The sequence below is a fragment of the Mycothermus thermophilus genome, assembly GCF_041956435.1.
Source record: "Mycothermus thermophilus strain CBS 625.91 unplaced genomic scaffold VTJ04scaffold_4, whole genome shotgun sequence".
Taxonomy (NCBI): domain Eukaryota; kingdom Fungi; phylum Ascomycota; class Sordariomycetes; order Sordariales; family Chaetomiaceae; genus Mycothermus; species Mycothermus thermophilus.
The window spans coordinates 1,172,956-1,182,442 of record NW_027191430.1 but is presented as its reverse complement, the minus strand read 5'-3'; the positions used below and the strand labels follow the sequence as shown (position 1 = coordinate 1,182,442).

At 58.6% G+C, this 9,487-nt stretch overlaps 4 protein-coding genes across 4 annotated transcripts; 3 read left to right on the top strand and 1 right to left on the bottom strand.

Annotated features, from left to right (window-relative positions):
* Positions 1-57: 57 nt before the first annotated feature.
* On the bottom strand, positions 58-364 carry VTJ04DRAFT_6154 (uncharacterized protein; the record flags this gene model as incomplete). The annotated part of the gene is made up of 2 exons (XM_069364346.1): positions 58-270; positions 323-364. 2 exons carry the CDS (start codon positions 362-364, stop codon positions 58-60), a joined length of 255 nt encoding a protein of 84 aa, XP_069218181.1.
* Positions 365-716: 352 nt separating this feature from the next.
* On the top strand, positions 717-3,599 carry VTJ04DRAFT_6153 (uncharacterized protein; the record flags this gene model as incomplete). Its single annotated transcript, XM_069364345.1, has 2 exons — positions 717-941; positions 1,005-3,599. The coding sequence occupies 2 exons, from the start codon at positions 717-719 to the stop codon at positions 3,597-3,599; spliced, it is 2,820 nt and encodes a 939-aa protein (XP_069218180.1).
* Positions 3,600-5,079: 1,480 nt separating this feature from the next.
* VTJ04DRAFT_6152 (uncharacterized protein) lies at positions 5,080-6,616 on the top strand (the record flags this gene model as incomplete). The annotated part of the gene is made up of 5 exons (XM_069364344.1): positions 5,080-5,165; positions 5,245-5,312; positions 5,418-5,423; positions 5,497-6,128; positions 6,191-6,616. 5 exons carry the CDS (start codon positions 5,080-5,082, stop codon positions 6,614-6,616), a joined length of 1,218 nt encoding a protein of 405 aa, XP_069218179.1.
* An 844-nt stretch (positions 6,617-7,460) lies between these two features.
* VTJ04DRAFT_6151 (uncharacterized protein) lies at positions 7,461-8,625 on the top strand (the record flags this gene model as incomplete). The annotated part of the gene is made up of 2 exons (XM_069364343.1): positions 7,461-7,909; positions 8,010-8,625. 2 exons carry the CDS (start codon positions 7,461-7,463, stop codon positions 8,623-8,625), a joined length of 1,065 nt encoding a protein of 354 aa, XP_069218178.1.
* Positions 8,626-9,487: the final 862 nt, after the last annotated feature.

Below are 9,487 nucleotides of genomic sequence, written 5' to 3'. Positions count from 1 at the left end.
GGTGATTCTCCGAGTTGAGATCGACGTCCACCCCCGAGGACGTCGAACGGTGGTGGGCTAAATTCGGCTGGACGGCCGTGGAGGGGATAGCGCGGAGGAGGAGTGGGAATTGACGCCGCCCCGGTGTGGGTTGTCGGGTGGTGCGTGTTGTTTGTTACTGCTATCCTCGTCGATTGTCGTCGACTTGGCCTGCGGCGACGGAGTCGTGATGCGGTGGTTTGGCGGTTTGCGGGCAATTGGAGCTGCACCACCACCTGGCAGGGATCGGAACTGGGTAAGCCACACTTAGCTCTTGGTGGGGTTGTGGCTGGTGTGCCAAGACTATCTGGGATGGCTCCACAGCTGCAAGGCTGATCGCTTCCATTTCTTGGCTCTGGGCCGGGTGGACCCTTGGACTTCAATCAAACGCGCCGCAGGGGAAGGTCGCGACTTTGAATTGCTGCTGAACAAACTCCAGCATTTGGTTTGCTCCATGCTGGCAAACGCATCTCACATCCTGGGAACATTGACACCTCGAACGGACAGTATTCGGATTTTTAGAGATGACGTGACTCCAGCAGGACAAAATCTAGGGCTTTCGGTTTAGCTCATACATAGCTCGCCCCTCGACTCCTCAACCTTTGTCATCCCTTTCGGCCGCCGTGCCTCTCGAGCCAACCCTAATTGCAGCAACACCCACCGCAACCGACGAAATTTCCGTCACTCCAATTGACGCCATGTCTACCGCTATCGAACCATCCGGGCCTGCTGCCAACGGGAATGGGGCTCCAGCTGGCCAGCCCCAGGCGAGCTCAGGTCTCCCTGCCAGGAAATACAAAGCCTCCGACCTGCCGCTACCATCAGCGACTCGCACTGCTATCGAGAACCTCGTCCACGCCTTCAAGAAGAAAGGCGGCTACGACTCTATTCGGAAACAGGTGTGGGAGAAGTTCGAGGCCAGCGTGCGTGCTCACCTGCTCACCCGCTCCCTTCCACATCGCCACTAACCTCAATCCCCTCCACAGGACTACGAAGCCCAAGTCACCAAAGCCATCCTCGAAGTCGCCGAGCAGGAAGTCGAGCGCAACCCCGTCCAACTCCTCACCCTCGAGCGCGGCAAAGCTGCCGCCCTCATCGACGGCGCCCTGGACCGCAGCGGGGTCTACCAAAAGGCTGAAGAACTCATCAGCGCGCTGATCGACGCCCGCGCCATCGAGGCGCACATCCGAGAACTGCGCCGCGCAGAGATCGGCGACGAGGCGGCCGAGCAGGAACGGATTCGCGGAGCCAAGACGGACGAGGAATACGCCGCCGAGACGGCCGCGCGCCGCGCAGAGAGGGAACGGGTTCGCGCGGAGCTTAGGAAGGTGGAAGAGGAAAAGAGGCGGCTCGAGCGGGAGATTAGGGAGAAGGAGGAGGCCAAGAGGCGCGAGGCGGAGAGGGCGGCGCGCGAGGAGCGGAGGAGAAAGGAGCGCGAGGAGGACGAGAGGAGGGAGAAGGAGCGGCGCGAACGGCGGGAGAAGGAGAGGGAGGAACGAGAACGCGAGAGGGAGAGGGAACGGGAACGCGATCGGGACCGCGAGTCGAGGAGGGACAGAGATCGGAGCCGCGACCGAGACAGGGACCGGGACCGTGACCGTGACCGTGACCGCGACCGAGATCGGGATCGGGATCGGTATCTGGAACGGGGCTATGATAGCTATCGAGGCACTCCGAGAGACCGATCTCGAGACAGGGTCAGAGATAGGGATCGGGATCGTGACCGGGACCGGGATCGTGACCGGGACCGGGACCGGGACCGGGAGAGGGACAGAGACAGGGACCGCGACAGGGACAGGGACAGAGATCGCGACCATGACCGTGATCGAGACCGTGACCGCGACCGCGACCGCGACAGGGATCGGGACCGAAGCCGCAAAGAGGAGCGCGCAGAGGAGCCCAAGCTTACACTCACCAAGGAAGACCACGAGCGCCTGGAGCGCGAAGCCTTGGAGGATCTTCTACGAGAAAGCAAGCGCGTCGAGACGAAGCTTCCGGAGCTCGAGGTTGACGAAACTCTTGTTCCGCCCCCGAAGAAAGCGAAGCCCGCGTCAGCTATCGATCCTATCCAACGACCATCACAAAAAGCTGCCGAGGCGAAACTGGTTGAGGCCAAGAAGGCTGCTGTGGTGCCGGTGGCAGTCGAGCCTAAAGAATCCAAGGAGTCCAAGGAAACCAAAGAAGCCAAAGAGACGAAGGAGTTGAAGAAAACGGAAGAAACCAAGGAGTCTAAGCCCGCCACAGAGAAGGAAGCCGAGCCCAAGTCCGAAAGGAGGAGATCTCGCAGCCCCTCCCGCTCATCACGCACCCACCGCGCCAGAGACCGCAGCCGATCCCGAGGCGATGACCGCAGGCGAAGAGACCGGTCACGCTCCCCACCACCGCGCGAGCGGAGCCGGTCCCGACGGAGGAGTCGATCTCGTCTCCGAGACAGACGAGATGACCGAGACGACTATCGACACGGCCGGTGCGACGATTCCCGCGACGCTCGCAGAGACCGAGAAGTCTCCCGAACCCGAACGGACCGCCGCGAGCGCAGCCGTTCTCGGCCCCGAACCGCCCGATCCGACGACCGCAGAGACAGGGATCGGAGCCGGTCACGACGCCGCGACGACCGCGATCGCAGCCGCTCTCCCCGCGCCAGGACTGAGCGGAGAGATCGGTCTCGTTCGCGACTGCGCTACAGCCGTCGGGAAAGAACGCGCTCTCCGTCGAGAGATCGATACCGCCGCGACCGCAGCCGTGATCGTGACCGTGACCGCGACCGCGATCGAGACAGGCCCCGTGACGACGACAAAGACCGCCGGGCCAGAAGCCGGTCCCGCTCCGTCGCCCGGCCTCCGTCCCGCCTCAGCCACGCCGAGCTCGAGGCTTGGAAGCAGGCCGAGGTCAAGAAGCGCGAGCAGGAGGCCAAGGCGTACCTCGCGGCGCAGAAGGAGGCGCGCGAAAAGGGTTTGCCGGTGCCGGGGATCGACGACCGTCGCGCTTCGGAACGGGACCGGGACAGGGACCGGGACAGGGAAAGAGACAGAGAGAGGGATAGAGATGGATCGCCTGACCGCCGCCGCCGCGACCCGGAAGAGGGCGGTGCGGATCGCTATCTGCCGGGGAGAGATCGCGATCGGGATAGGGATAGGTCACGGAACCGCTCGCGGGAGCGGGATAGAGACAGGGACAGGGATAGGGACAGGTCGAGGGATCCGTTGATGGATTACCGCGGCGGTGATCGGTATGACGGCGATCGTCACCGGCATCATCATCATAGACGAGACCGTGATCGTGACCGTGACCGAGATCGGTCGCGCGACAGGTCGAGGGATCGGGATAGAGACAGAGACAGAGACCGATCTCGCGACCGCCGGCGGGCGAGGAGTAGGACCAGGAGTCGGGACCGGTCGAGAGAGAGGGATAAATCCCGGGAGAGGGACAGGGACCGGTCTAGGGGGGACAGGTATAGAGATAGGGATAGGAGTAGGGAGTATCGGAGGCGGAGGGATGAGAGGAGCGTTTCTTCTCGGAGAGACCGGGATAGGGATAGGGATAGGGAGTATGAGAGGAGGAGACGGAGTCGGAGTCGGTGAGTGTGTGAGGGGATAGGGATGGGATAGAAAGGTATTTGGGTGTGTTTGATGGATGGATAGATGGGCTTCTGCTATCTTATTTAATGGGAAATGTTGTGTCTCTATCTACGTGAATGATTCTTGGGGTTGATGATGATGGATGTCAACTGTTTACATTCTGGTTCTATTGGCTCTAATTGGCAACCCATGATGTACAATAGGCGTGGTTGTGTTACTAGGAATCCATACAGTGGCGTGGAACTCGCGGTTGAACCTCTCTATTTGGCTCGGATCGGCTCGTTCCTATCTCGAGGTTGACGGATCCGGACATGTCAATTCCCATCCCCCGTCTTGTGTGCAGCTGGCGAGGCTGGCTGGGCTTGGCTTTGAGCACTTGAGAGTTTCTCACAATTGCGAATCAGTCACTGGCAAACATCATAGGACAGACATGCATCTTTCCTTTCTCTTCAATACTTTCCACTATTATCCAAATCCAAACCCCAGTCAGCCCAGTTGCCCGGGCCGTTTTCTGTTTCAGGCCATGCCAAGGCTTGTGATGCAAGATGCAAGGGGTTTTGCGGGGTGGCGTCTGCTTGGTCTGTTTGTTGGCCGTCGGAGTCGGAGTTGGGAGTTTTGGTTTTGTCTGCCTGTTCAGCCCAACGCTCTTTACGGGGTACGGGGGGTACGAGATGCCAATGAGAGGCTGACGCTTGTTCGGGCTGTTCGGAGTTGAGTGCAGGCTGAGTGACGGATACGAAGGGTACTTACACAGTATGATTCCAGGTTATGGAGTAGTTCTCATTTGGGGAATTTAAGGGACATAATAATGTTGATGGGACTAATCCTTTATCTCTCTGTCAGCATAGTTATCGGCCCACCGCAGACGAATCCTACGTGGACGATCGCGTGCAGAGTTTCATGACGCAGCGGGACCCAAGACTTCCAAGTTCCCCCAAACTCCCAAGAGCGGCAGCGATAGGACGCGGACCTTGTGCAATCCATTCGCCCACTGCACCATTGCAGCTGAGCGAGGCTGAGGCGCAGCACCAGCAGCAGCAGCACCACAGCGACAGGGCAGCATCCAAACGCCTCTCCTTTCGCCTTCAACACCTTAATCTCACAACCTTCAAACCTTACCTCACACATCCATCCTCATCCCTCTTCATCAACTCTTTTCGTTCTTTTTCATCCCCGCCCCGGTTCATCTGCATTTCCCTTTCAGCACCTGCAGCTCCTAGAATAGGGGCCGGGGAGACGTTTGGTTTTTTCTTCCCAGGATAGGGTCGGACTGCTGTGGCTTTGTGCGGATTGATCGATCGGATCAATTTGCTTTGGGCTGCCCGGTCGCACCTCTGTTCGTTTTGGCCTGACTAGACTTTTTTTGCGACTCATCACCTTTTTTTTTTGCGACCCTACCTCGGGCACCTCACACTCACACTCACACACGGGCAACCCCCCAAAACGCGTCTCACAAACGCGCCCTCTCTCCCTCTATTGCCTCATGGCCGAGGACGATGTCGAGCGTCAGGTTGAAAAGCCTCCCGCTCAATCGGGCAGGCGATCGCTGCATGCCGCTTTTTACATTGCGTATGTCGTGGAAGATGAGATTCTGCAACCTTTGAGTTTGATGAGCTAACCATTGGGGGTTTTCCCCGTCGCGGAATAGGAGTTGGATTTTCTTCTCCAACTTGACAATCCTGTTCAACAAATGGATTCTGGATAGTCGCGGGTTTAGTAAGTCTCTCAAGTCTCTTGCCGCCTTTTCGCCGGTGGATAACCCGCCGCTGCGTAGTGGGAAACCTCACCCTGGATCTGAATATGATGGCTAACCGTAGACAGAGTATCGTATGTCTCTCCACCAAACCATCCTCTCTCTCTCTCTCTCTCTCTGTCTCTCCTAACTAACTAACCCCTCCAGCCGTCATCCTCACATGCTGGCACCTCATCTTTGCAACCGCCGCTACCCAGATCCTGGCGCGCACCACGCGCCTGCTCGACGGCCGCCGCAATGTCAAGATGACGGGCCGCCTGTACCTGCGCGCCATCGTCCCCATCGGCCTGCTCTACAGCGCCAGCCTGGTCTGCAGCAACATGGTCTACCTGTACCTGAGCGTCGCCTTCATCCAGATGCTCAAGGCCGCCGCCCCCGTTGCCGTCCTGCTGACCGCCTGGGTGTGGAGGGTGGAAGAGCCCTCGCTGAGCCGGCTGGCCAATATTTTGCTCATCGTCGCGGGCGTCGCGCTGGCGAGCTTTGGCGAGATCGCGTTTAGTTTGACCGGGTTTTTGTACCAGCTGGGCGGCACCGTGTTTGAGGCGGTCCGGTTGATCATGATCCAGGTGCTGCTGTCGGGGGACTCGGGCGCGCAAAAGATGGATCCGCTGGTCAGTCTGTACTATTACGCGCCCGTCTGCGCGGTGATGAATGTCCTCGTCGCTATCCCGACCGAGCTGCCCCGCTTCGACCCGGCCGACCTCTCGCGCGCGGGATACATCTTTTTGCTGCTCAACGCATGCGTGGCGTTTATGCTCAACGTTAGCAGCGTTTTCTTGGTACGTTTTTAACCTCTCTCTCACTCAATCAAACCCAGAATTGACTAACCCTCGAACAACAGATCGGCAAAACCTCTGGCCTCGTCATGACCCTCACCGGCATCCTCAAAAACATCCTCCTCGTCATCATCTCGGTCCTCATCTGGCGCACCCCCATCACCGCCCTCCAGCTGGTCGGCTACTCCATCGCCCTCGCCGGGCTCGTCTACTACTCGCTCGGCCGCGACCAGATCGTCTCGCTGTACCACACGGCGCTGGCCTACGCCAAGGGCGGGTACGAGGCGGTTCGCGGCGGTTCTTCGTCTAGCGACGAAGAGGGTGGTCAGCAGGGCGGCAGTGGCGGGATTTCCTCGTCCGGCGTGCGCAAGGTGCTCATTGCGGGCGTGGCGGCATTTATTGTGATGGCGTTGGTCGGTGGGTTCTTTTATGGAGGGACCATTTCGAGCATGCTTTCGGGCCGGGTGCAGGAGGTGGTTGGCGGGTCATAACTGGGATGAATGGATGGTGATGGCATGGGCTTGGTTGGGGAAGGGTGGAAGAGGGGGGGATGATGATGATTGATGGATGAGGAGGGGTGGTGGGTGGGTGAGGTGTGTGGCTGGTTTGAATCAGGAAGTTTCCCAAGGTTTTTGGTTTTCTTGCTGGCTTGCTGGCGTTCTGGGAGGAAATCTGATGGGATGGATGGGTGGATGGATATACTATGGGATTTCTTTTCCAGGACAGGACAACTAACTGGGCATGAATGGATGGATGGGTAATCATGTCGGAAATCTTTTGTCTGTCTACCCGGTTAGGCTGGGTACCTAGGTACTAGGTTTACGATCTCTGATGAGAGTCGGTTGGAATGAGATCTGTACGGTTTGGGACTTTTATGGTCTACCGGGTAGATGACACAAAATGACTGCGTGATATGACTTTGACAGTTGTGTACTCGAAGGAGACCTCAAGCTTGAAGGACAAGATCCGTGTGCCCCTCCGGGCTGGAGGGTAGGGACAAAGGCAGCCTGGACAGGAGCATGAACCCGATTCCCAATGGAGAATCTCATCTACATTACGCTACTGCGTCTGTGTCTCCCTGATGGCCTCTCGAAGCTCCTGTGCATGTCAACACCCAGGTGATGCCAGGGAGCTCCGGAGGAGCGGCAGTGGCAGCTTGTTCCCCGGCCAATCCGCACGCCCGACGATAGCCGAGCGGAGCACCTCGACGTCATCGAGCCGCAGCAAAACCTCCAAGCTTCTCCAAAGCTCCTCCAAGCTCCTTCAAGCTCCAACATTTTCAAGGACCATCACCACCTCCAGCCTCCATCCCAATTGCATCACCCCTCCACAACCATGCCTCCCCTCGCATCCACCTCATCGTTAGCCCTGCGCGCCTCCCGCCTGGCCGCCCGCCGCAATCCCCCCCACCACCTCCTCCGCTGCGCCTATGCCTACACCTCCGCCTACTCAACCTCCACCAACCCGCTCATCCGCGTCACCAACCTCCCCGCGCCCAACTCGGGCCACATCCGCATCCTGGAGCTCAACCGGCCCGAAGCGCGCAACGCCATCTCGCGGGCGCTGCTGTCCGCGCTGCGGGAGGAGATCGACGCGGTGCAGCGGCAGTACGACGCCGCGACGGGCGAGGAGGTGGCCGTGCCGTCGTGGGAGAAGAGGTTTGGCGGCGCCGCGGGAGAGGACCAAAAGGGCCCGACAAGGGCGTTGATCGTGGCGTCGGCGGTGGATGAGAGTTTTTGTGCCGGCGCGGATTTGAAGGAGAGGAGGGGGTTTAGTCAGGAGGAGTATGTCATGCCCTGCCCTCTCCCACAGATATCTTTGTTTTATTTCCTACTTTGAGATCTCGTTGGAAGTTCCGCACGCTAACACACCCATCCCCCACAGAACCGCCCAATTCCTCCACAACCTGCGCGGCACCTTCACCGCCCTCTCTTCCCTCCCCGTGCCCACCATCGCCGCCATCTCCTCCCTCGCCCTCGGCGGCGGCCTCGAGCTCGCCCTGTCCACGCACTTCCGCGTGCTCACCTCCAACGCGGTCGTCGGCCTGCCCGAGACCCGCCTCGGCATCATCCCGGGCGCCGGCGGCACGTACCGCCTGCCCGCGCTCATCGGCGTCCCGCGCGCGCGCGACTTGATCCTCACCGGCCGCCGCGTGTCGGCGCCCGAGGCGTACTTTTTGGGCATCGCGGACCGGCTGGTGGAAGTCGCGCCCGAAAGCGAGGAGCAAGAGAAGGAGTGGGAGGCGTTGAAGGATGATAAGGAGCGGGGGAAGGTGATTTTGCAGGCGGCGAGGCGGGCGGCGCTGAGCGAGGCGGTCAGGATGGCGAGCGAGATTTGTGAGGGTGGGCCGATTGCGATACGCGCGGCCCTGCGTGCCGTGGAGGAGCCCTGCGAGAGGGTCGAGAATGCGATGTATGAGAGGGTGGTGAGGACGGAGGATCGCGATGAGGCGTTGAAGGCGTTTCAGGAGAGGAGGAGGCCGGTGTTTAAGGGGAGGTAGGTAACTAGGGGGTTTGTTTAGCTAAGGGGAGGGGGGGTTATGGGAGATGCATAGGGCTCCGGTTGCAGGGGGTGACGGCGATGGAGGATTGTGGTAGGCTGTGGTTGGTGAGGTAGGAATTATTGGACTGCTATGTGTGTGTTGCCATGTTCTACCGGAGTAATAAAATGACTCTTGATATTGTCTGCTGGTGACACGCAAGAAAAGATGCTATATCCGGTGTACTGACGAGGCAGCAACATCAATGGCTACGTTTTCCTGTGGTTCTGCCATCACATGTTATCTCAAATGCCGAAGAAAGCTTGAAACAGCACTCTATCCCTCCCAATTGATCACATCAGTCAGGGTACTACTTCACAGGAGCATGTCGTTAGATCTCACGATCTATTACACAAGGACCAACTCCATATCTATGCGTACCTTGGCAAGATCCAGCAACAATCCAATGGATCTCCTTACGTCACTGGTGCCGTCATTGTAGGCATAAGCTTTTACGTTCCAATGCTTGCCCCGATCGGCTCCATATAGGTAGTCGTAGCTGGGAAAATTGACCAAAAAATCAAATTGCGATGTGGCTCGCCCCCCTTGATCGGCACTCAATGACATCACCACGCCTACCTCTCCATCGGAGTACCAAACCAAGCCATGACAACCTATCCATATGCCTGCCAACCAGGCCGAGTCATATTTAAAAGCCGGGCAGAATGTCCAACAGGAAATATATATGCTGCTCAATTCCTGCAATTGAAGTTCAATTAGTTCCCTTCTTATTGCTATAACAACGTATCATCTTTTGAGAGAGATCACCCTCTTGCTCTACCAATCTTCAAACCTACAGCCAACCATCATCAACAACATAACA